Here is a 26,605-nt window from a genome sequence, read left to right as displayed (position 1 = left end):
TAGTTCAATGGATTTGTACAAAATCAGAAGAGATTGATACAACTGAGCAAAAAACAAAGGAGTTACTTTTGAAAGGGGTTCTTGGCATGAAGTTTCTTGGTCTAGAAGAGTTACTGAACAAGCACCCAGAAGCAGAAAGACATGGTACTGTTACATATGTAAAGAGTTTAAAATTTCAAGATAAGACCCTGTAAAGTGTGTAGAGTGGTGTGAAGGGGACCTCCTGCACTCAGGCTCCCGGCTATCACTGAGTGAAGTACACCGCAGAGGGCTTGGTGGGGGGGACACAGGGTGTGGCGGAGGGGTCTGTTCCTACAGCCCAGTTAAGGAGTGCCCGGGGGGACCCTTCTCTGTATTCCTCAGGGCATAATATTCAAACCTGGACTACAGCCTTTGCTCATTTTTCTGGCCTTTTCCACTTGAACTGGGCTCCTTGAAGGCAGACATCATACCCTGACTCACTACAGTGAGAGGAGAGGACACTAAACCAAAACACTGTGGGAGAAGGGGAGAGGGCTACCCTCTCATACCCTCAATCCACTTGTGATGTCAGTTTTATATTTGCAACAGAAGTGGATGTACACTGTGGGGGGTGAGGGGGAACCGTTGGCCACTTTCTAAGATCTACCATGCAAGGTTCTTTGTTGTGAAACTTCAACTTCACAGATTACAGATGCCCTGTGGTTCAAACGGCATTCTGCCTACCACCAACTGCATTTGGATGCATTTGGATGTCCAATTATTCAAATTTAAAATGAGTAAGAAAGTACTTAAGAAGAAATCCTAAAGTTTAGAACTTAGAAACAAAAGGACCCATTCACATTGAGCACTGAGGAAGAAAAAAAAGCTTCATCCACCTCTGTCCTTTGTCTCTGAAATTTACAAATACATAGAATGGACTTGGGTTTTACTGCATTCCAAGCATCCACTTAAACAGAAAACCTGTGAGGCTTTGGCACGTGCATCTCGTAGAGACAGGTGCGGGAGTGGGTGGCATCTCGTGTGCGGCGCAGGAAGAGGGCCTTCGGTATTCCCAGTGACGATGGTCTGTTAGGACGGTGAGGAGACAAATGGGACAGGATGTGTTCTCTGCAACCAGACTTTAAAATTTATACTTAGAACAGAATAGACAAACTATAATTACATGTACCTTCTTATGTAACTTACATAAAAAACTACCTAGATTTTTCTGCCTATGCAATTACCCTATGCACGTTTCTGTAATTCTGAAGCAATCTTGCAACAAAGCAAAAACACCAATAAAAAATAAATGTATTATAAAAATAAAAAAATAAAAAAATAAAAGAAAAAAAAAAAACAAACCAAAAAAACTAGGCTACAACTAACATTCACTTTATTCAATTTTGTTCTCTTGACTCAGAAGGCAACACTTTATTCAATTTTGTTCTCTTGACTCAGAAGGCAACAAACAACCACATAAAAAAGGGAGCATTGTAGAATCTTTGGGCAGAAAATTGGCCTGGTTATCTAAGGTGTTTGCTTGAATAGAAAAACTGATGTTCCAAATAACCAAATAGTTCTGTTTACCGCTACAACATGCATCCTTAGGCCTCACAGTCATGACACTTCCATTTACGGGACTACTTGACTCTCACGACAAAACAAGGCACTCCTACAAAGTAGATGGGAATGAAGACAGATACACACTGTCCTAACTTTATGTTATTTTCATGCCAAACGTATTGCTGGAGATTATCTGACTGAAACCCTTACTCATGATGGCTGCTTTTAAATATAACCCAGGGCAGTAGGAGGGTGAGAAGGAAATGTCTGCCCAAGGGTCAAATTAATAAGGAGATACAGCCCAACTGAGGGAATTAAGTCAATCTCCACACTGAGGTTTTTAATAACACTTTGGTGGTAAGACATTTTACTTTTGTCTTTTCTTGACAGTGACTGAGTAGGTAACATTCTAAAGGAATCTTTTCAACAATCATTTAATTTTACAATGTATAGAACTGATCACAGTAAGTAGCTTAAAATACTCAATCCTGAAAGTGAGAATAAGTTAAAAAAAAGTGCCTGTGTTCTTAGACCGGCACTACATTCTCATGTGTGTGCACACGCATGCATGTGTATGCATGTGTGGTGTGTAAACACAATACAATGGAAAAATGCCCAGTGTTTGTTTTAAAAAGTCATGAATTCAACCTAAATTCAAGTTATACTTTAATAATAGCATTTGCCAATACAGAAATGACATCTCTAAGACCAAATCCTTTAAGAAAAAGTTATTCTCTATTACTTGAATAACGGAAAGAAAAAACACAAGACAAGAATCCACAGTAAATAACAGCTATATTAGATGTTGAAATAAAAATTACTTTTTGTTTACATCTGGAATCGAGATGTCCAATTTCAACTGTTTCTACAGCAAACTAACAGGAAAAAAAATCACCTAAAAACATGGAACTTTTTTAAGGCGAGCTATACATGAATTTCACATTGGCATTTTCTTCAGTTTTCACCTCAACTATCAGTACTTAATAGTTTTAAAAATCAAACATAATTTGCTAATAATGAACAACTGCACACTTCATACTATGACCATTTGATATCTGGTCATATGAAACTAACTCCCAAATGTTGATTTGTCTTCAACTTATAAACAGTTAAAAATAAAGCAAAATGTCTTCTTTCCTAATTAACTTCCTTGAAGACTGTTTTAGCCCAATGTAAAATGAAGCAAAACTATGCTACTAGATATATACAAAAAAAAATCTATAGGAAGAAGGGCAGTAATATAGCACTTTCTGAGCTAGAGGTTTCAAATGTTTGTAAGACTATTGGTTAATAATAAAATCCTGATGCTACCCATGTAAAGATTATGCCAGCAAATGCTTTCCTTATGGAAGTATTCATCTGATCGAAAACAGGACAAAGCACAACCGAAAACCAAGAGGAAATCCTTAAGTACAAGATAAAGTTATCTGCCAGTGAAATGGAGGGCAACTTTTTGGCCATTCATACACATTCATATATGTGTTTGGGTTTGTTTTTTTGTTTGTTTTTTACAAAATATCTGGTAAGATTCATTTAAAATTCTGCAGAATAGCAATTTTTAATCTTTTATGGTATCTGCCCAGATCTCTTCCTGGTAAAACAGATAAATGTGTTCCAATGACTTTATATCAAGATCTACAAATTCTCTGAAAAATTAAAAAAGAAACCTAAATTAATATCAAGTTATATGCCCAATTGGTAATATTTTTTTCTCCCAAAGAGAACAATTTATATAGACCTTGACCACGACAGGTGGCATTACATTTTAAGATGCTCCTAATTTCTTAAAGTAGGACTAAAATTCTAAGTAAAGGTAGGGCTAGCAAAGACCTTACTTCAAATACAAGAGAAAGGACTGCTACAAAGTGCCAAAAAGTGTAACACTGAACCCTATTGTCAAGCTTTTTTCGATACTGATGTTTTAAAAATATTTTTTTTTAAAGTAAAGTAATAACTACTTTGGGAAAAACTGTTGAAATACAAAACCAGAAAATGTTTGTTTTGGTAGCTTATGTTTGGCTGACTTTAATATTTTAAAAAATCTTCAGATTAGAGCCTATAGATTTTAATACTATATGGAAACTCTTTAAGAGTTCCTGAAGACCTATGCTGTCCATTTTCTCTGAGAACTCTAGGTTATCATTCAAAAGCAAACACCACACTTACAATATACCATTATCATTAAATACTTGGATCGTGTGCCCAACTGTTGTATTCCTCTAAACTTCTTACTTGAAGCTTTGGTTATAAGGGGAAACCAGATTTATAAGTGTTCTTAGATTTTACAGCACATTTCCAATGAAATACATTCTTCACTCCTATGTTAAAAGGCCAGCTCAAGTCAGCTTCCTTCTTCAACAAGTAAAATCAAGTTGGTTTTATTTGTAGTTCTATCCTGTAAATAAAAAGCTCTGGAAACTTTGGGATTCACTCATGGAAAACTAGGAAAAATGTACTCCCCACTAATTGTCACCCAATGGTGCGCTAACCAGCAGGACTAGCTGTTCTAACCAGTCTTCTCTAATGCTGCTGGGTCTAAGACCACAAGCCATATCTACATTTAAGAAACATCTCAGTGTGTTCTAATTCCAGTATGATGCATTGTTGGTGATGATATTTTATAAGACTTGTGATCCTGCATGACTTTTGGCCACTGCTGCCAAAAAGGAAACGACAGCTGTGTATGGAAAGGGGGGGGCTGAAGGGAACTAATGAGAATGTACTTGTGGACTTTTATTCTCTAAATATAGACATGCCCCTAACAAGCACAAAAACCCAACCCCTAATGCTGATCACTAGGAATATTAAATTATCAAAATTAAAAATAATTTCCTCACCTAGCACAAGATACTATACAATATTATAAACACAGACACATGAAAAAAAATCAGGCAGTAGAAAATGTACAACAGCTTTGGTGTTATACAAAATAACTTCCAAAAATGATTGACAGTGAAGCACAGAGTTCATGTTCTCTTACCACAGACACTCCACTGCTGATTTCTACTTGCTTCCTTTTAGGTTCTTGGTAAGGTCTGAACAGCCAAGAAAGACAGAATGTACAGTTTACTTAATAAGAACTCCTAGGAACACCATGATAACTGTGCTCCAAAAGACGTAATTAAAAAGTCTTGCCTCTGCACTATGGCTCTGTGGCACGTTTCCTGTCAAGATCACAGCAGGTCCAAAATAAAGTGACAACTAGATTTAATAAATTAATATACATTTTGCTTAAAGATGTACAATGCACATTCTGTTTAATCCAAGGTTTTAGGGTATCCAGGAACTTCTATTTACACATGTACAAATCTCAGACAGCTATGATGTCGGAAGATGCAGGAAGGGCGGCAGAGCCGTGTTGCACTGCTGCTCTCTGAATGCTGAGAACACAAGTCAAATACAGTTAACTTAAAAACAATGCTGAGAGATCACTGGGAAAAATCTCCAAAGAGAGAAGTCCACAAAAAAGGACACGTAAAGGCAAGGGGAAGGTCAAGGTAGTTGAGACAACCACTTTATTCTTGGGACGACTGTGGTGGCGGCGGAGATGTGCCTTGTTTGCCAGATTTCCGTTCATAATTCACGAGGCGTTGGCCCACAAGGTATCTAGGTTATAAAAACAGGGTGGTTACTCTCTTATATGACCTTACATGTTTAAATATTCTTCCTAAGAGCAGCCAGTGATAGTTTTTAAATTCAAATCAGATCACTCCCGCTTACAACCCTTCGATGGTTAGAAAGGTAGAAAGGGACTCTAGAACGAACACCTGCAAAAGGCACACAAGCAGGCACCTCACAGTGAGGTGCAGGCCAGTGGGAAAACATGAGAACAGCAAACATCAGAAGTCTCAGATGCTGGGCAATGGAGCACGTGGTGCTCTGGGTTCTCACAAACTCATATGCTTGGGAGTGGAGGTAAAAAGGCACAATAAATAATATTATATTATAATATAAAATATATATATAATATAAATAAATAAAATTCAGGGAATTTACCGGTTACAGATATTTTATAAAACAGCTCAGGGGACAGATATGCAGAAACAGACTAGAAATATGATCTTCAGAAAGCTAGGTATGGAGGCAAGAGGACTGGAAAGGCTCTAGTTCTAGACAAAGGGAGAAATCAAAGGGCAAGGTTTTCAGTGAGGTCAAAGGGGAGATGGCAGAGAAGTGAGCATATGTAAGGGACAGAAGGCAGGAGGTTGTGGCCCAAGAACAGCATTACCTGTTCCTAACTTACACGCTATGATGACAGGAAGGAAAGAGCAAAGGGTGCAGAACTAGAGACAGAAATGACCCCGGCTGGAATGATAAGACACCACATCCCCAGGACGACAGCAACAACTGTGAAGCAGCAGCAGTGGCCTCACTAAACGTGGGGAATGGCCTGCACGCCAACCCTCAGAGGACATGGGTGACAAAGCTGATGATGGCAACGAGCTCCAGGGTAAAAGGTGCCTGTTTGGAGTGAGCGCTGAAGACCCAGGAGTGCCCTGTAAGTCCTCAGAAACCTGGGCAAGCAAGGGAGAGTGAAGCCAGCATGTGATAGGATACCTGGGAGTTGGGTCTCTAAGACCCAGTATCAGTATACTCACCAACAGAGTTCATGTCCCCTGATCATTCTAAGAAACAGAAAGCATACTAAAGCCACAGCAACAAAGGCCTGGCATGCGCTACTCAGGATAGCGACTTTCACTCCACAATTACTCTTTCTACCTTGACTTTCACCTGCCACTTTCTACCAACAAATATATGACTAATGAGATACTTTGGCAGATGATGTCGAGTAGCTTAACATGTCATTTTAAAAACATTTCACTGATCCTACTGCTTCTTCATCCATGATCCCACTGTTTAATATTTTCTTTCTGTCTTACCAGTTCTTTTCCTGAAGTTAACTACTCCTTTCCACACTGTTCCCCAACCAACCAGTAGTTCTTTAAACTGTGAGGACTTGATAAATGTCTTAAACAGTAACAACTGGATAGACTCATAATGCATATAACTCTACCTGACACACATGTCATCATAAAACATACCAAGTCATGCCAAGAATGGGGTTAGCATTATGGCAATGAAACAGCAATAAAAAAAACAGAGAGAAATGGTGTTAATTAACTTGCCCAGGACCGAATGGTAATTCAATGGCAGAAAAAAGGAGACCTTTCCCTAATGCCCTAGCACCTCTCCTGCCCCCAGCCAGCACCCCCCACACCACACGCACCCCATGCTCAGCACCCGCCCCTGATCAAACCCTGCTGGAGGATGGGGACACAACAGTACCCCAGATGCGGCCTTCAGGGAGCCTGAACTTCAACAGTTTTCTCCAAGAAGGAACAAATGGGGAGAGAGAAAAGAATACACTTGGCTGCAGGAAAAGAGCAGAAAATAATGAATAATAAAGGCTGAGAAGTGGGTGGGAAAGGACACCGGGCACACAAGAGGGCAGTAGACAAGAGCTGAAGAAGAAAGCAGCAGAGCATCAGACCTAGCCAAGCCTTATTTGCTTTCTACCCGCAGAACTTACTCATCAGCCTAAACAGGTAACGTGAGGCAAACTGACTGATCTTAATCAGTGAAAGCTGAAACCCCCCCACCCTGTTCTTTCATGGCACACAGAACTTTATACTCTGACCACCTAACTATACTCATATTTTACTGCCAGCAAATGCTGTGGAGAAGCCTTGAACACCTTCAATTTCATTCTTAAAAATATTACTCTAAAGTATCCTCAGAGTAAATAAGGTGACCATATAATTTGGTGTCTAAACCAGGGCACTCACAAATAAACAGGGGTGCTATTAACAATGGCATGAGACAGCATGTATACACTGGAACTGTCCCAACAAGCCAGGGTGGAGTTATCAACTCCTTTTCCCTGCCGGACACCACTAGAGCAGAAGAGGATTCAGCTTTCTGTCAAGGACGTGGAAGGTCAGGTGGCGGTTTTCCCTGGAAGCTATTTCCCTTGGCTGCTGTTGGTCTCCCACTGAGATTGGGTTCCAGAGAGTCCTCTAAACAGAGGCCCTACATTCCTGCTGCAGGGGCCTCACAGCCTCCCTCAGCACTGATCAGAGTGACCCAGTGGCCCGTGGAGGCAGGCAGGGCTGAGGCAGGCTAAGTCCTCATGCAAGCTTCTTATTTTTATCCAAAGCTACTTAATATATTGTCAAATCAAAACATCTGGAAACAGACTAAAAACTATTTGAAAAAGGTGTTAAAAAGTCTTCCTCCCCTTACTAGTTTCTCCCAGTCTTTTCATCGCATAAATGACAATTCCATATTTCCAGTTGCTTGGCTCATCTGAGTCCTTGATAACGCTCTCTTTTATATCCTACACCCAACCTGTTAGCAAATCCTGTTAATTCTATCTCACAATATATCCAGAATCTGAGCACCTTTCCCAACTATGATTTATCACAAAAATTCAGAAATGAGATATCTTAAGAACAGCTAGATGAATGAAAGTCTAGACTTACTTGTCATTTTTAATGTGTTCATAAAGGCGCTTAAACTGGCGGACCTGGAAGGACAAGATCCCCATCAATACCACAACCATCAGTAAAAATGGATAAATTCGCCGGTGGACCAAGTTCTGCATTTCTGCAGTAACACCTGCAAAACCAAAACAGGAAAACTCTAAGTGTATATGGAAGGACAGTGAAATGAAAATATGTTCTGCCCCTAGGAGGAAGGGACTGGTAGTGCTTAATTAAAATGGAAACTCTTTAATGGAGGCTCACAGTGAGGCCAGCACACAGAAGTCACAGCTTGAGGAGCCTCGGGAACCACATCAAGGAGCAGACTGTGCTTTAAAGGCCACTCATGAACCAACAAGAGAGGATGTTCACTCAAGAGGAACAATGAGACTCATTCAAAAGAAAGGTCATTGTGGCTACAGAGGGGAAAGTGAATCGATGGTGGTGGCTTCAAATTAGGGAAACCATATAGGAGGTCACTGAGGTTAAGGTGAGAGCCATGAAAAAGGTGCCCGATTAATGGGTTCCGGAGGCTGGGTCAGCACTCTCCATTTGAGCATGGAAGGCAGAGAGCCTCAAGTGACACAGATGACCTACCAAATTTCTAATTCATGAAGCTTATTGGATAACACTAGTCACCGAGAGAGAACTCAGAAAAAGATTTGGAGGGGAAAACTTTGTGCTCGTCATTCTGAACATATGCCGGGTTTAAGGTCCTGTAGGGACTCTTCAGCACACAATAAGATAACATCTAGTTGTTGAAGTATCACTAAATATCATTCCCTCTTTGCTTTTACCTTTTATGGTAGAGAACATTTTGAAAATTAAATATAACAACATTTTTCTGTGGTTTTACGAATATGGGATAACAGTATTTCTAGTCAGGAGAAGACAACCTGAAGAAAAATCTGTTCCTATTTCGCGGACAGTGTAAACATTAATACTTTCTCACCTGCCTAGAGAAAAAAACTATACCAGAGAGCTTCAGGACTCTCCAAATCTCGCCCTAAGTTGCCAAGTCTAAGAAAAATATCCTTCTGAAATCACTGTTTTAGCTAGATTTATATTTACAAATTAATCATTTGGAGCCAGAGAGCCTATGATACTGGAAGTGACAAGAGTATAGTGACATTAATAAACGTGCTCTTTTGAGCTACCCAGCCAGCATTACCCACCTAGTAAAGGAACAACGCCAGACGCTATGACGTAAGGTACACACAGGGAAAGCAAGAGCACAGAGATTACTGGCGCTGCCAGCTTCCGAATGATATAGTGAAGGTCAATGTTCCGGATGCCATTTGCATAAACCTGAAAGATGAGGGAGAAAATCAGAACGAGAAAATAGGACAAATTCCTCCAATTAACAGAGCACTCTCTACTGAATTCAAGCCCAAGGGTGTTGAATCTATTATTTTTCCCAAAGTCAAGACAAATTCTGAACACAAACATAAGTATGGTGTCCACAAGTTTTTATAAGGAATGCATTTACTTCCTTAAACTTTATAGTTAACTATGCTAAGGGATGAAATAAAACACCAATCTAAATCATAACTACACTAGCCTTGCACTGTACAATACCAGATACATCTAATAATGTTAGATGAATACCACATAAACTGAAGCAACTGTACACACAAGATTGTGGAAGAGCGATCTGTGATATTACTCAAGACTGTGTTCATGTTATATAAATACATTATCAATGGGAGATTTTTGACAAATCAAATATTTTATACAAAATTTTAATATGAAAGAATTCTACAGTGAATTTTTTTTACTTCAACAATTTTTTTTAAAGATTTTATTTATTCATTCATAAGAGACACAGAGAGAGAGGCAGAGACATAGGTAGAGGGAAAGCAGGCTCCCCATGGGGAGCCCGATGTGGGACCAATCCCAGGACCCCGGGATCATGACCTGAGCCAAAGGCAGACACTCAACGTCTGGGCCACCCAGGTTCTCCTACTTCAAGAATTTCTAAAATATTTTCATTATCTTATCCAGAAAGTTCTAATGAATAGCACACTTCAGAGCAAAGTACAAATCGAAGTGGGGAAAACTGGGAATAATGGAACATAAAGATGGTGTGCAGAGAAGGACAAAACAGAAGAGCATTGTTCTTGTTTTCTCCCTGGCACTTCAACTTCTCCTGGCCACAGAGTACTCTGCAACTCAACCCAATCTCTCAGGAATGGGCCAGAGCATTTAGAAGTGTATGACAACAGGCTTAACCCTCCAAAAGCATGCTTCCAAATCCCAAAGAAATCCAAATCCCAAAGAAATCCCAAAGAAATCCAAATGCACTTGAATCAGTGCAACAAGGCACACAATCTCAATCCTTTTACTCAAATTTACACATATGCATGAGAAAAGAATGCATCTGAGAGCAAAATATTACAAAAAGCAACAATGTTTCACAGCCTTCAACTGGTATTAAACCTTTATTCTCCTTTGCAAAGGCCAGAATCTCACCAGTAGACTCCAAAGTGGAGAGATGCATGCACAAAGCAACTCCTTGGTTCGCCCTAGTTCCACAAATCTCTGGGTTCAGGAATTTTTTTGGTACTTTATTGTGCATACTGGGCTGAGAACTACTGTCTCTTTCCTATACATCAAAAGGAGGTGTACCTTTACTGCGATAGAACTGTAACGCCTAATTTATTTGATGCTGACCTAAGGATAAGAGGGCTGTCCAAAAGAACATTTTCTAGACAATTAAAATGTAAAGAAGTATGTACCAAAATCTGTTATGTTAGTTATTAGATAGAAATCTTCCTAAAGTGAATTATCATACTTCCTAGTCTTATTAGCAGAGTATACAAGCACAATCTACTTTTTTCAGGTTATCACAATGATCAAGTTATCTGACAGTTCCACGGTAAGAGGCTTAGGTGCTATGTAGCTAGAATATTCCCAAACAGCTCTGCTTTTGTTTTCATTAAGATATGTAATTTTTAAATTTTACTATTTTTTAAGGCTCTGAGAATACATATATTTTTATGTTTCTATTTTAATTCAAGTAAGTTAATAACACACAGTGTTATATTAGTTTAAGGTGTACAGCTTTTTAATCTATTTTTTTATTTTTTAAAAAGATTTATTTGAGAGAGTGCATATATATATGTGAGCGAGAAGGGCAGAAGGAGACGGTGAGAGAATCTCAAGCTCTCATAACCCTGAGATCATGACCTGAGCCAAACGAAGGAGTCCGGATGCTCAATCGATTAAACCACCCAGGGATCCCTGCCCTTTTTATTGTCTTGAACAGTAACCTCTTTTCTCTGCTTCAGATTTAGAAAATTAAATACTAAATCTAAATCAGAACTCTGGCCTTGAAAAAAAAACACGTGCTAAATTTTTGCCTTTACTTTAGAGAGGGTTTTAGGTACTTTAAGCCACTGGTTAAACTTCAGATAAGGGAAGTCTTAAGAGTGGTTGATGAAAATTCATGGTGATAAAACAGAAAACTTTTTCTTTAAAAAAAACTTATATATTCTTATTAAAGAAAGCGTAAAAAACTCAGAAAGGTAGAAAAATTAAACTTAAGCACCCAGGTGCCAAGCACAACCTCTACTACCCCAGTCTCTCCTGAAAGTTGATTCTGCTCACCTGCTCAATCACTGTTTTCAACCACCACTGAGGACCCATCAGTGTTATAGCTGCAATGATTTTGGCATGCAGGACTCCAAGTGCCCAGTCCTAGGAAAATAAAAACCATTTTAAGATTTATTTATTTATTTATTTATTTATTTATTTATTTATTTATTTATTAGAGAAAGAACAAGGCAAGGGGCAGGGGGGGAAGGAGTAGACTCCCCACTGAGCAAGGAGCCTGACATGACGTGGAGCTCGATCCCAGGGTCCTGAGATCATGACCTGAATTGAAATCAAGCTGGACGCTTAACTGACTAAGCCACCCTGGTGCCCTGGGAAATAAAAACCATTTAACAATTTTTGTTTTCAGCAATAAACCCAGCATACAGGATACACAGTTTTCTTGCATATTTCATTTCAAAACAGAAGTTCTACCAGATTAGTAACAATTTTACAGAAGACTAACATACACTAGAAAATCCAGGGAAACTGTCCCCCCAAGCCAAGAGCTCAATTTCAATATTTCTAACAAAAATCATTCTAGTATCTTTTAGAAACCTACGTTGCTTTTCCAAGAGAATTAGAAAACATGTCAACATTAATGGAGATCTCAATAGCAAATAAACAAAAGTACCATGATTTTATTTCATCAAACCATCTCAGGCTGCTGTGTTGGTTTTAGCTGAGCTAATTATGTCAAAATAAGCCGGTGGAGCCATGTTTGACCTAAAGAAACCATCCCGAAGGCTGAGAGCCTCTAGCTCTAGTACTGATGAACTATTATTAGACCCCCCCATGGCCACACCAAGCAGCCAGAGTGACAACCATTTCCACCCACTACATGATGTCTTAAAGCACAAATCAGACCACAGAAGGAAAATTCCCTGCTTATAACTGAAAGTCCTCAGCACAGCATACAAAGTCCTTCATAGTTTGATCCCTGGGGGTTTTTTTTAATGTATTTTTTTTAAAGTAACACATAACGTTTTGATCTATTTTTTTTAAAGATTTTATTTATTTATTCATGAGACACACACACACACACACACACACACACACACACACACACACACAGGCAGAGACACAGGCAGAGGGAGAAGTAGGCTCCATGCAGGGAGCCTGATGTGGGACTCGATCTCAGGACTCCAGGATCACGCACTGGGCAGAAGGCAGGCACTAAACCACTGAGCCACCCAGGCATCCCCATTTTGATCTATTCTAATATAAAACCAAAACCTAAACACAAAACAAAAAAGAAAACAAAAACAAAAAAACAACACCCACAAAACAAAAACAAAACCTTTTGTAGAGAAGGCTGGAGTCCACTGTGACTACCAGCCTAAATGCTAACCCTTCCCCAGCAACGACCGCTGCTAACACTGGTATGGACCCTCTACATTTTTCCCCTATATGTTTACCTATATCTACACATACACATCCCATAGAAAAGATGCAGTATCATTTTTTTAAAAAAGATTTTACTTATTTGACAGAGAGAGAGAGAACATAAACGGGGGGGGGGGGGGGGGCAGAGGAAGAAGCAGGCTCCCCTTTGTGCAGGGAGCCCAATGTGGGGCTCCATTCCAGGATTATGACCTGAGCCAAAGGGAGATACTTGTTCAACTGAGCCACCCAGATGCCCTGTATTATCATTTTCATATGGATCTTGCTCATACTGCTTTTCCTCTTCATTGCCCACCATCTTGAGGTTAAGGTTCTCATTTATTGATTTGGTTGGTCAGAGGTGTGAGCATCTTCTTCAAATAGGGTCAAAGGATGATGCATGCTCTGAATTCTTGCACATCCTAAACACGGCTCTTCACTCTGACACATGAACGGCTGAGTGACGTTTTGCCCGCCTTTTCTGCCAATGGCCGAAAGATGCTCTTCTGCTATATGACTTTGTGGTATTACTGAAAAAAGTCCATTACCTGTATGATTTTCTTTTTTGAAGTTTATGACATCTCTTTACCTTTAGAATTCAGAAATCTTACCAAGATATGCCCACATATGTGTTTTTCTTATCAATCTCATTTCATCAACGTCCACTTTACCAAATCTGATGAGCCCTTTTAACCTGCAGAATCAGGACTACTATCAATCCAGTTAACTTTCCTATTTCATTCCATGCTGCCTCATTTCTGCACTCTAGAGCTCTTATTAGGGGACGTTAAGTCCCCTGGATGTATTCTCCAAGTCACTTACCTTTCCCTTTAACTTCCTACTTGTTCAATTTAGCTCTGTGCTTTGCAGTGGTCTTCCAGGGGCCCAAAATGAACTTCAATGGTGACTACTCACATCTTCATCTACTGAACATCTGAGGCCCATGCTATATACCAACACAGTTTCACTTTGTTTTATTGCCATTGTATGTGCACACACACATATTCCCCTTGATCTCCGTTTTTATTCTTCTATTTGGATGCTCACAGTTCAATGACAGTTCCAGGTCACAGGGCATGTGTTCTGATTGCTCTATCTGACCTTTCTTTCTGTGGTTGCTGTGGACCCCCTTAATAAAGCATTTGTTTAATAGTGAAAGGGAATAGAAGGAAAGGGAGAAGAAGTGGGTAGGAAACATCAGAAAGAACATAAAGACTCCTAACTCTGGGAAACGAACTAGGGGTGGTGGAAGGGAGGAGAGCGGGGGGTGGGGGTGAATGGGTGACGGGCACTGAGGGGGGTACTTGACGGATGAGCAATGGGTGTTATTCTGTATGTTGGCAAATTGAACACCAATAAAAAATAAATTTATCATTAAACAAAAACAAAAACAAAAAAATAAATAAAGCATTTGTTATTTTTCTCTGCAGGTTTGATGAGGTTCAGGTCAGACTAAGTATAAACTGAGAGGCTGCCAAAGGATCTTTTACCCTTTAGATCTCTGGGATAGCAAGCTACCAGTCAGTCCCCTATCAAGGACATGGTGAAAGCCTCCCTGCTGCTTCTGTACTATCCCAGGTTCCCGGGCAGGGAAGATTTGACCAAATTTAGCTTTCTTTTGGTCTTTGGGAGTCTAGAAGGCCCTCAAGTAAGGTTCATATTCATTTGAGAAGGTCCACAGATCGCTAAGGTTCAAGCTCTTTCAAGATCCACAGATATCTGGTCCTTCCCCTATGGGGTAGGACACATAACACTAGTTTCTTTGCTAGAATTCCAATAGACTTCCATAAATCTATAGCTGCTTGACACAGGGAAGACAAGTAGCTTAGAGTCAGGAATGGAGACAAAGCAAACTGTTCTTTCAAATGTTAAGAGTTTTATCCAGAATTTTAAGGATACCATGCTGCACGCATCCATCTATAGCTTATATTTTTCTTCTACTTAAAATCATGTCTGAGAGCTATCTGTAGCAAAACATATACACATTTCTTTAGTCAATCTCTGCTGATGAACATTTGGGTTGCTTATAATTTTGACATTATAAAAATGATACAGGAGAAACAACGCTGGTTGTGCTTTCTGCACACATGTAAATGTTTCTTTGCAGCACATTCAGAAAAGTGAAACTGCTAGGTCATAATATATAAATACTCTTAAAACTCAGCAGTTCGTTATTTTGTAAAATTACAACTGTCAAGATCACCAAGGACACACGGGTAACTGTGCAAGCTGCATTTACTACTCACTGTAGGGAGGACGACAATGCAGTATGGGGAACTTGTGGTGCTCAGTAAGAATGTTAGAAAAGCTTAGTATAGTATTTTGGTTTCTGTGAGGTGACCTGAGAGAACTTAAGGAAGCACAGCTTTGCTCTATGTCACATCCTTTAGAAAGCAAAGGTAATCTGTATTAGGTATCTCACTAAATCTTATCCAAATGCAGGGACTACCGTTGGTAATGAAGCAGCAGCCAATGATGTCAGCTGGGAATGGGGGTTGTTTTCTCATTTTCCTGGTTTGAACAATGTTCCTGTTTTGCCTATGTTCAGATGGGATTATGAACGATTCTTGTTTTTATCTTGCTCCATCATGGTCACAGAGTGGTCCTGTGTGATGCTGATGATGTCAGGCCAGCTCCAGAGGTCAGGGCCTACTTGCTCTTCTTCAATGCTGAATACTGTATGACATCAGGAGGCAAAGAGTACCTAGTTACGATGCATTTGCAGTGATCATGGTGGTAAGTCAGCGTCTATCTGACCCTTCCATAGCAAAGTTGTGTGTTTTCCTTTGGGATATCAAGTAATCAATCCAGAATATGACACTTTGCCGCCACTTAAATAACTACTTCTACATTGTAGTGATGTTGAAATATGCCTGCAAAACCTCCCATCAAGTGGTTAGGGCCTATAGCCCCTTCCCTTGAACCTGGGCCAACCTTTGTGCCTGGCTTGTATCTAATAGAATGTAGTGAAAAGCAATACCATGGGAATTCTGAGATGAGGTCATAAAAGGTGATGGAGATCCTACCTTGTTTGTTGGGACATTCATTTCTCTTAAATGCATATAAGAAGCCCAACTACCTACCTCGAGGCTACCAAGCTGTGAGGAAGCCGGGTTATATCCAGGAGCTGCAGCTGACAGCCCAGTTGGGGTGATCCACGTCAACCCTCACTTAAGAGTGATGAGGCTCCTAAAGGATTCCTGCCATAGCTCTCAAATCACATTCAGTTACTGCGCTTACCCAGCTAAGGCCCGGATAACATGCAGCAGAGACAAGTCGATATGCCCTGTCTTAATTTCAAACCCACACACTCTCTGGACAAAATAAATGGTTGTTTTGAGATATATAATTGTGATGTAACTTGCTACACAGCAACAATAACTCAGTAACTGAACCATAGACAAATTTCACCTGATGGGTTCAGGATCCACTGACAATCCTTGCTGGAATCAGTTATTTTGCTAACTACTGCAAAATAGTGATTTTCTAATTCTGCTAATTCCTCTACCTTTGTTAGCTGGCATTATTCTGTAAAAAATAGCTTTCCTTCAATCCCTGATACTATCTGACTATACAGTGATAGAGTTGTTACACAAACACATCACATGTGCTTAATTATCTCCCTCTATTTCTCACTTTCCTCTCCGAGTCTGCTCCAGAGCACACTGGATTAGAGGCAGTTCCATACATATGTTCTGTCTCACTGCGTGGTCCGCCCCCTTGCTCCTTCCTAGAATATCGCTTTCCTTTTTTACCGACTCCTCTGTACTCTACTGGTTGTTCTAGACATGGTCTCCTAGAGGAAACCAAATCCTAACTCCCAAAGCCAGGATAAATACCTCTCCCATATGATGCCACAGCAACCTTTGCTTGCCCCAATCACAGAGCAGCTTACCTGTTACCTGTCTGCCTTGCCCACCAGCCTGTAAGGTGCACAAGAAGTTCCTGCATTGGCCTCATTTTCATCTGAATTATACAATACAGGGTTTTAGCACACATTAAAGCACTAATGTAAATATCTGCTCTAAATGAAGTTTGTGCCTACTAGATGCCTAGCTCTTTCCCCTAGGATCTCTTAACTTCAAATCTATGATATTAATTTCAGGCTCTAAATGCTAAGAGAAAAGTAGTAATTTTTCTTCCGTACTAACTTTAAGATCTTTGCTATGACCTATGTAGGTTTCTTCAAAATGCTCTTTTTAATAAATCTGTGACTTTGTATAGGAAAACAAGCTGTAATTATTTAAAAGTCTCAAACCTCAAAGAAGCAAGATATCTCTTGGAAAGATCAATGAATCTTAGTTTCATCATTACGTATCAGGTGAAGCCTAAATGACTAGTGACATTTTAACCTATAAAGACCTTTTATTTTTTTATTATTTAAAAAAATTTTTTATTTAAATTCAATTTGCCAACATATAGTATATGCACAGTGCTCATCTCACCATGTGCCCTCCTTAGTGCCCGTCACCCAGTTTCCCCACCCTGCCACCCCCTTCCCTATAAAGATTTATTAAAGGAGTTATATAACCTGCATATTTTGAAGGCAATAAATTAAAATGCATTATTTAATCGATTTTATAAAGGTACCTACAATAGAAAAAATTAAAGAGTCTTTCTAAACAAACCACTAACAATCACTTTAAAAAAAAAAAATCAAGGATTTTTCGGATTCCAAGTCCACAAAGAAATGTCATAAACAAAAGTCATGTACTTACCTGCCATGGGTAAAAAAGAGGAGTCTGATCCAAGGGAACCCTCAGGGGAGCAACGATAACCAGTTCAAAGAGGAGCCCCAGCAGGAGCGGGACAACCCCTGCCAGCAGCACGGCCACTATCAAGGTCTTCATGATCTATGAAGAAATGAGGCCATGTCACTAGAGTGTCTTTCTAGATTTTGAGCTAAACTTCATTCTATTTGGAAATTTATTTTTCTTCTTTAACCTGATGCCTAACAAAACAAATATATTACCTCACATACATTTATGTGTATTATATTTCATTAAATGAAATTTGAACGTGTATATTCAAGCTTAAGCTATAATGAAAGCATGACATTACTCTGCATTTTTGCTATAAAATTATACAAAATTCATTTTAGGGCAGCCCGGGTGGCTCAGTGGTTTAGCGTCGCCTTCAGCCCAGGGCATGATCCTGGAGTCCCGGGATCGAGTCCCACATCAGGCTCCCCACATGGAACCTGCTTCTCTCTCTCTCTCTCTCTGTGTCTCTCATGAATAAATAAATAAAATCTTAAAAAAAATTTCATTTTATTCCATATATTAACCAGGTGGCTGTGCTGTTTTTTTCAACCTCATTCTCAAGAATAGGCTTTTGTTTGTCCAAGAAAAGCCACTGATTATCCAGGCTCTTCTAATCCAATGGTGGCTCACAGTGTGATTCGGACTGGTAGGGGAGAAGGGCTCTGCATAACCTCAGTGCAGGTAATTCATCAATGTGACCAAACTGACTCCATCCAGAACCCTCTGTGGTCCAAAACAACTCATTATGATGACAGAAATGTCTTGTATCTGTGTTGCCAGTATGGTGGCCACGAGCCACATGGTTATGGAATTTGAACAAAACAAAAAATGACGGGATCCCTGGGTGGCGCAGCGGTTTGGCGCCCGCCTTTGGCCCAGGGCGCGATCCTGGAGACCCGGGATCGAATCCCACGTCAGGCTCCCGGTGCATGGAGCCTGCTTCTCCCTCTGCCTATGTCTCTGCCTCTCTCTCTCTCTCTCTCTCTCTCTGTGACTATCATAAATAAATAAAAATTAAAACAAAAACAAAAACAAAAAATGAAAATAAAGTCAACACAAAGATTAAAAGTGTCACTACAGAATCCTGATGAAGAAAGGAGTCTTTAGAGTGACTCTGATGTCTGAGGACCTCCCTTTCTCTTAAGGCAGCCTCAGTGAGTATGTCTGTTTTATCTAGAGACTGGTATGAGGTGAGTGAAGATGCAGTACTTGCTTTTTTAAATGGCATACTGAAGACACAGAAGAATATCAAATGGAAATTGGTATTAGCTGGTTTCTGTATATTAAATATAGTTACATGTCTCATTATCATGTGTAATTAAATAGCAAGTAAAGCCTTCTGTTCATATTATACAATAAATCTCATTGCTTTCTTTCAACACTAATATTAACCCTCTAGTGAAATGAAACTCTAAATTCAGATACAAAACTAGAATTATACAAAAGAGGCATAAGCAGTGACTTAAACCTATTTACCAGTCATAACCAAAATCACAATCAATCAGTAAATCACCACACCCGGACAACCATCTTACGCTGATTTCTTTCCCCCACCTTTGTGTAACTAAGTACTTTACTGAGAAATATTTTCCATTACTTACTACACTTTCACATTAGCCAAGACATTCTTGAATTAACAACAGAATGTGTAATTAAAGAAATCCCATTTATATGAAAAACATTAACTTAATCCTGAAGTCAAGATTTTACATATTCAAATAGATCAAAAAATCAAATTTTAGAAAAAATATCTTAAAAGAAATTCCTACTTAAACTGATTTTAAATTCTACAGAGTATCTTATTCCTTAAAAATTTCCAAAACAACTTTTCTAATTGCATTACTTACTTATTAAGGGCCTTATTGGGTCATTTAGCATGCTTTTCCTTTTGACCCTTGAATATATCCGACTGTGGTTCTCAGAATGAAACAGAAAGCTGCATCTTAAAGGAATATTCCTCCTCATAAAAAAAGAAAAAATCAATTCTCTTGATGCTATCATCATAATTAAGAAATGAAAGTGAAAAGATTTAAAGAAATGACTAAAAAAGATTTCCACTATTCCTGTCATACAAGATCAGTTCTTCATTAGAAAAACCTACCATGAGGGACCACTCTTTAACCTTCTGGAAGATCACTCTGCGTCCCTGGGGCATCCATGCCACCAGCACCGTCACTGCCCTTATGGTTAGCCAGCAAACATAGAGACCACAAGCAGCTGTGTAGAGTTCATGAATTTTGGCAGTCCCCGTCCAAAATGACATTAACCAACGGCCAGCAAATACTGAAAACAGAAAGGCTGATAAATGAAATACGTGGCTATATATGTAAAGAGAACTACAATCTTGATGTTGTTCTGTTAGTATTTTCAATTACTTCAATCATTTTAAGTGATTAGTAAAAAGGAATCACATTCTAATATAACAACATCTTCATTAAAAACAAACAATGACAAAACCCCCCACAAACTCTAAAGAATGCAATTATTTGATTAGGACACAACCAAAGCACAAGAAGTCACTGGGGACAAGCTCTCCTGTGGCATCTACTCTGACTGGCCATGTCAATTATCTGTTCTTTCAGAAATGAAGAGGTTGTTCTTGTTTTTATCACCAAAGAAAATTATTATACAACATAATACAACAAAAGTGGGGTATATTTATTATTTATACTTTCAACATTTAAGAACACTACAAATAATTTAGATTAACTTTCTTTCAATTGACTCATCGAGACAGAAAACTAAGTTTATTTCAATAAATAAGTGGGTATAATAACATTTAAAAGCATAACAATCACAGAATATCATATTAACTTTCTTAGGAAATAAGATCCAAATATGCTAAAACTTAAACAGATTTGAGAAGTGTCTAAAGAACTGCCTCGGGGATCCCTGGGTGGCCCAGAGGTTTAGCGCCTGCCTTTGGCCCAGGGCGTGATCCTGGAGTCCCTGGATCAAGTCCCACGCCAGGCTCCCAGCCATAGAGCCTGCTTCTCCCTCCTCCTGTGTCTCTGCCTCTCTCTCTATCATAAATAAATAATTAAATCTTAAAAAAAAAATAAAGAACTGCCTCAAATAAAGAGTTAATGCAAATAAATTCTACACTATACCCATAAAAATCTACCTCAGGCAAGACCATTATTATATTAACTTTATTCACATGGTGAATAAACTTCTCAATAAGACCAGAAAGAGCAACGCCCAAATGTCTTGTTTACTTTTCTATGGTTGATTTCCTCTTAATACAGTACTATTTGCTATTTTCAAATACCTAAAAGGAGCTTGTGGCTGTGCTGAGCACTTTCCGTATATTACCTCATTAATCCTCCCCAAAGCCCTCAAATAGCCACTACTCCATTCTAAAGATTAAGAAACCAAGGATCAACAATAGAACCTTGCCACACCAAGGTCGCATGAGGGTGGAGGCTGAATTTGAACTCATACCTATGTGACAAAGCTCATGCTCTTGACCAATAAACCACACTGCCTCCAATTAAATGAAACCAGCTCAACAGTTAAGTCTTACAAGCCATAATGTTGGCAACCAGACTTCTTTGTAACCCCACAAAATGGTTTGTGTATGAAGAGAAGTTATTTTTAAAAATACACATAAATGTTATGTGAAATAAACACATGTATATATTAATTTGGGGATATAAAAATTGCTACAGATAATTCTGTAGAAATGTCTAGTATTGTGTGTGTGTGTGTGTGTGTGTGTGTATGCATGCACATATACATTTTTATTCCAAGGTTTTTATAGTTGCTATAGTTGGGTTGGCTGGTTTTTAAAAATGTAATGGACACTTTTTACTGCACACTTCATATTTCACTTACTTCTAATCAAGTGTTTCTGAGAGGACAGGGTCAAGTTTCTAATTTGTAGTGAATTATCATCAGTTAAACTACAGCTACAGGGCAGCCCCGGTAGCGCAGCAGTTTAGCGCCGCCTGCAGCCCAGGGCATGATCCTGGAGACCCTGGATCGAGTGCCACGTCAGGCTCCCAGTGCATGTGGAGCCTGCTTCTCCCTCTGCCTGTGTCTCTGCTACTCTCTCTCTCTGCATCTCTATGAACAAATAAATAAAATCTTTAAAAAAACAAACAAACAAAAAACTACAGCTACAGAAAAGCAACCTTCCGGGGGAAAGAATCTCCTTGCAACCTTAAATGCATTTTATGACACCAAGTATTTCTAGGATTAAACAACCATGTTCTTCCCATTAGATGGTGGGAATGGGTTAACAGGGAAATATTCAGTTAACAATCTTCAATGAAATTACTTTTAGTGCCCAATTCAGGTAGTAAATTACATTTCCTTCTTTTAAGTTTTCCTTAATATCTCTGATAAAAAACATGAAAATGGAATATAAAAACCACGAATGTAAAACTGTCCAAAGTTCAAAAACTAAGTTTTCTCAGCAATGTTTACCACATTGTACCCAACCATTAATCACACTTTATCATTTTTAAGAGCTGTGATATGACAAGTAGTGAGCTTAGGAGCACAGTTCTTAAGGTCAAATCATTATTCAGAAACATGTAAAAAAAATTTTATTTTTATCACCACTTTAAATTAAATCACAATTTCTACAGATTAGAGAATATTCTCATTATGTTTAGAAACCTCACTTGAGGGATCCCTGGGTGGCGCAGCGGTTTGGCGCCTGCCTTTGGCCCAGGGCGCGATCCTGGAGACCGGGGATCGAGTCCCACATCAGGCTCCCGGTGCATGGAGCCTGCTTCTCCCTCTGCCTATGTCTTTGCCTCTCTGTCTCTCTCTGTGACTATCATAAATAAATAAAAAATTAAAAAAAAAAAAAAAAAAAAAAAGAAACCTCACTTGAAATTACACTTCCTACTTGCTCCTTACTGACTTTAGCCCTCCTGGAAAAACTCAAGTATTTGATACAAATTTGATTTATAAAATTATAGAGGCAGTGCTATAATCAAAATACTAACTCAATAACATTTATGGGCTTATATTTAAGAGATGAAAAGTATCTTCCACTTAGTGATTATTTAAGTGTCTAACATGTAACAGTATGATTTAAAATTTTGTGGCTTGCCATACACACCAACTGGGAGTTGCTGTTCCCAACACTTTGTCACTGGCTTTGGGCTCAACCCCATTTATCCCTGACCTTTGCAGAACATGATGAAGAGTATACTACATTCATCCATTCAAGTAAGATTCATTCATCTTACTTGCTAAAGAAAATGTCTAGCCGAAATTTAAAGATTAGTATCTGCGAATACCAGATGATTAAGGGAAACAATCTGGCTTTATAAAGAGTCTAGGAACACCATGCAGTGGACAGGAAAGATACAATGAGGGCAAACATGTTAACATCAAAAGGCTGGCTTGAAGAAATGATTTAAGCCATACAGATAACTTTTTGAAAACCTACACTATAAAGAGAAGATGCCCAAGAAAACTGAGTGACCATATATACTTTACTTCTAAAAATGAATCAGAACTTTTATCTTGATTTTGTTACCCTGTTGCAATACAAATGACTCCAAGGAGATGGAGAGCCCTAAAAAGATCAATATCCCATATTCAATCAAAAATAAGGGGCAAACTATTTCAAGCTTATACTTGATGAAAGATACAAAGCATCTTTGCATGTCATTAGCTCATACCTGGTAGAGTAAGGCAGATGAGGCTGGCAATCAGTAAGGTTATACACATGAAGACAATCAACAAAAATATCTGCAAGGCAAAACGTAAGAGTGCATAAATGGTTCATATGTGCTCAACGTATTTCAAAACACCCCTCAAAGAATCACCATAATTCTACCAGTAAAAAGAAATTGCCCATATTTCCATGTTTCCTTCCATTTCACACCAAAAGGAATTTTTAGTTTAGGTAAAATTACCTATAATTTCGACCAAAAGAAAATGTCTATTTTCATATAACAGACACATCAGCAAGTAACAAGTAAATGTACTTCTGAATCAGCACAAAAATAAAACACAATCAGCTTAAGTTTTCCCTATTAATTAAAACTAAAAACATTCACTTTTTAATCAAATTCTCAAAAACAAGTTTTCATAAAAAGAAAGCTCACTTTCTAACAGTGCTGTCTAATCAGAACTGTCCATGACAACAGGACCTGCACCACCCTACACAGTGGCCACTGTGCACCTGACGCGGGGTGTGAAGGAGCAATGAAACTTTACACTGTATTTACTCTGCATCTTATCCTACTAGACATGGTTTTCTCTTTTTCTCAGCTTTATTGAGATATAACTGACAAAATTATAATATATTTAGAGTGTACAACGTGATTTGCCACATGTACACAATGTCAAGGGATTCCCACCATTAAGGTAATGAATACATCTATCGCACCACAGCCTTACAAAATGAATTCACATCTAATTAAGTTTAAACGTAAAAGCCACATGTGAGCTGGTGGCTCTCATACTGAAAAGTACAAATAAAAAGGGAACACACTGAGAGGAAAGCAGCTGCTCTCGGCAGGAAAGGAGCAACTGCTGCTTGCCTTCTACCTTACCGGGCACCCCTCTTCCCTCGTCCAGAAGGCAGGGCTCTAGCAAGAAGGCTGAAAAGGACCTACAATCACACCCCAAGAGGAGCCTCTAAGGCTGCCAGCTTTCACTGGTTGAGAAACTTCTCACCGATCCTCCCTCTGATCCAGGATGGAAAGAAACTCTCACCCATGGAAGAGCCTCATCTCTTCTTTCAGGACTCCTCCCATCTCTCACCCTCACCCTCTAAATACACTTAATTCCCTGCAGTTCCAAACCTACCATGTCTAACCTGCCTCTTGTTTTGGCACGAGCCTGGAGTGCCCTCCCATTTTTCCATGTTGTCTGTGCCTGGCCTAACTTAAGAGGCTTAAAAGCATCCCCTCCTCTGCAAAGATTCCTGAACACTTCCCAAAAAAGCATTCTGTGGAGCTGACCAACTGTGTGACACATTACTACAGAGCAAGTAAAGTGAGGCCCAAGATCTGACCATCAGATTTAACAACACAAAAGCTACAACCCATCAGGAACAGCTTTGGTGGAATTTGGAGGCAAAGTTTCACTGGGACAGCATTTCCTTACCCAGTCTGGTCTTCAGTTTCATCTGAAGGTTACTACTCAACCTTGCAGTATTGGGATGGATAGTAAATGGGAAAAACATTAGAATGCCCATTTCAGTTCCTGATACATAGCTGAAATACATCAATAACGTTAATTTCTTATTTTCACTTAGGGTCTTTAACACTGCTTCAAACAGCAGGGAGCAACAGTACATGGTATCCCAACACTATAACCCATCTCTAAAATCTGATGAACTTATCTGACACATATATATATTTTTCTGCTAATGAGAGGACTAGGGGTTCTTGTCAGGAGACCGTAAGATATATCGATACAGAGGACTGCATGCTAAGAGCATCAACACCACCACCAAATTCCTCAAAAGAAAAAGAAAAAACTTGACTTCCAATAAAGTCTTATTGTACCTACCCTGAGTGGAAAATTTAAAGGCCGGCGATAAGGCTGAAAGCCAACAGGCCCTCCCTGCTGGAGTATGGCTTGGTGGGCTGCATGCAGGCCTTCCCCCACCACGGGAATAGCGTTGTTATTTCGAGCATGCTGATTATTGTTAACTTGTTGATTTGCACTGTTCTCGTTTTCTTCCTGGTCTCCCAATAAATAGGAATGAAGATCCCTGTGTAAAAATTACATTCTCACTTCAGACTAGAGTGAAACAGTAGACATGAGACTCACTTTCTTATTATTAAGGTAGAAAATGTACAAGTAGAATCTGTACACAACAGTAATTATTAATTATCTCACTCTGGGCTAATGTTGGTACCTGCTTTAAAGTAAGCTTTTTCAAATTTAATGTTAATATTAAGAACACCCCACTAATTCAGCTCAGCTATTCTGTCTGCTGTGGCATGGAGCTCAAATAAAACCTCCGAACTCGAACAGCCCAGGCAGCTCAGCAGTTTAGCGCTGTCTTCAGCCCAGGGCCTGATCCTGGAAACCTGGGATCAAGTCCCACATCGGGCTCCCTGCATGGAGCCTGCTTCTCCCTCTGCCTGTGTCTCTGCCTCTATGTGTGTCTCTCATGAATAATAAAATGTTAATAAATATTAAATAAAAATAAATAAATAAAACCTCTGAACCACACATCAGTCATGGCAAACCTGGGGCAAGCAGAGACAGACACCTGCTTAACCCAATATAACCAAATGCATATTTCACAGTAAGGTCTCTGCAGAATGCCACATATTTTCTGGGGAAAAAACTGTAATTACAAAGATTCAACTTTAAAATAAATATATAATATACAAAGATGGAAAAAACAAAAGGCAATATGCGGACTAAATGCCTCCACTGGTCAGGATAGGACTTCTAAAATAATACGGGTTGGGGCACCTGGGTGGCTCAGTCGGTTAAGTCTGCCTTCAGCTCAGGTCATGATCCAGGAGCCCCGGGATCAAGCCTGAAACAGCTTCCCTGCTGCACTCCTTGTTCATGGGGAGTCTGCTTCTCCCTCTCCTCTTGCCCCTCCCCCCTGTTCCTACTCTTGCTCTCTCTCTCAAATAAACAAAATCTTTTAAAAAAGTAAATAAATAAAATAATCAGGGCTAAGTTGGCTTGCTTTAAACATACTGAAAAAAAATGTTTACTTTTACCCTGTGTAACGAAATCAAAGAACCTGGGCCAGCAGCAAACTTCTATGAGGACAAAAACATTCTCCATAAAACAATGGAGAATAATTAGAAAAATAAGAAAAACTAAGAATTAAAAGTATTATATACACCTGCAAATATCACTAAATGGTCTGTTCCTAAAACTAATTCCTGAGTGGGGCATGGAACATAC

At 39.2% G+C, this 26,605-nt stretch overlaps 1 protein-coding gene across 4 annotated transcripts in view; it reads right to left on the bottom strand.

Annotated features, from left to right (window-relative positions):
- Positions 1-2,173: 2,173 nt before the first annotated feature.
- The window catches only part of MARCHF6 (membrane associated ring-CH-type finger 6), an 82,188-nt gene continuing 57,756 nt past the window's right edge, over positions 2,174-26,605 (bottom strand). For 2 of the 4 annotated variants that reach the window (XM_072752703.1, XM_026017670.2), the window contains exons 19-26: positions 25,235-25,439; positions 23,392-23,461; positions 19,848-20,029; positions 17,702-17,836; positions 11,616-11,705; positions 9,182-9,314; positions 8,007-8,142; positions 2,174-5,130 (exon numbers count right to left, since the gene is read on the bottom strand). In XM_072752703.1, coding sequence (XP_072608804.1) covers positions 5,040-5,130; positions 8,007-8,142; positions 9,182-9,314; positions 11,616-11,705; positions 17,702-17,836; positions 19,848-20,029; positions 23,392-23,461; positions 25,235-25,439 — 1,042 coding nt within the window. In that variant the 3' untranslated portion in view covers positions 2,174-5,039. Of the gene's footprint in view, positions 5,131-8,006; positions 8,143-9,181; positions 9,315-11,615; positions 11,706-17,701; positions 17,837-19,847; positions 20,045-23,391; positions 23,462-25,234; positions 25,440-26,605 lie in introns of all 4 variants that reach the window. The other 2 variants (XM_072752702.1, XM_072752704.1) reach the window with 1 other exon arrangement.

The sequence above is a fragment of the Vulpes vulpes genome, chromosome 3 (assembly GCF_048418805.1).
Source record: "Vulpes vulpes isolate BD-2025 chromosome 3, VulVul3, whole genome shotgun sequence".
Taxonomy (NCBI): Eukaryota; Metazoa; Chordata; class Mammalia; order Carnivora; family Canidae; genus Vulpes; species Vulpes vulpes.
The sequence above is the reverse complement of the archived record's forward strand: the minus strand, read 5'-3'. Positions and strand labels throughout refer to the sequence as shown.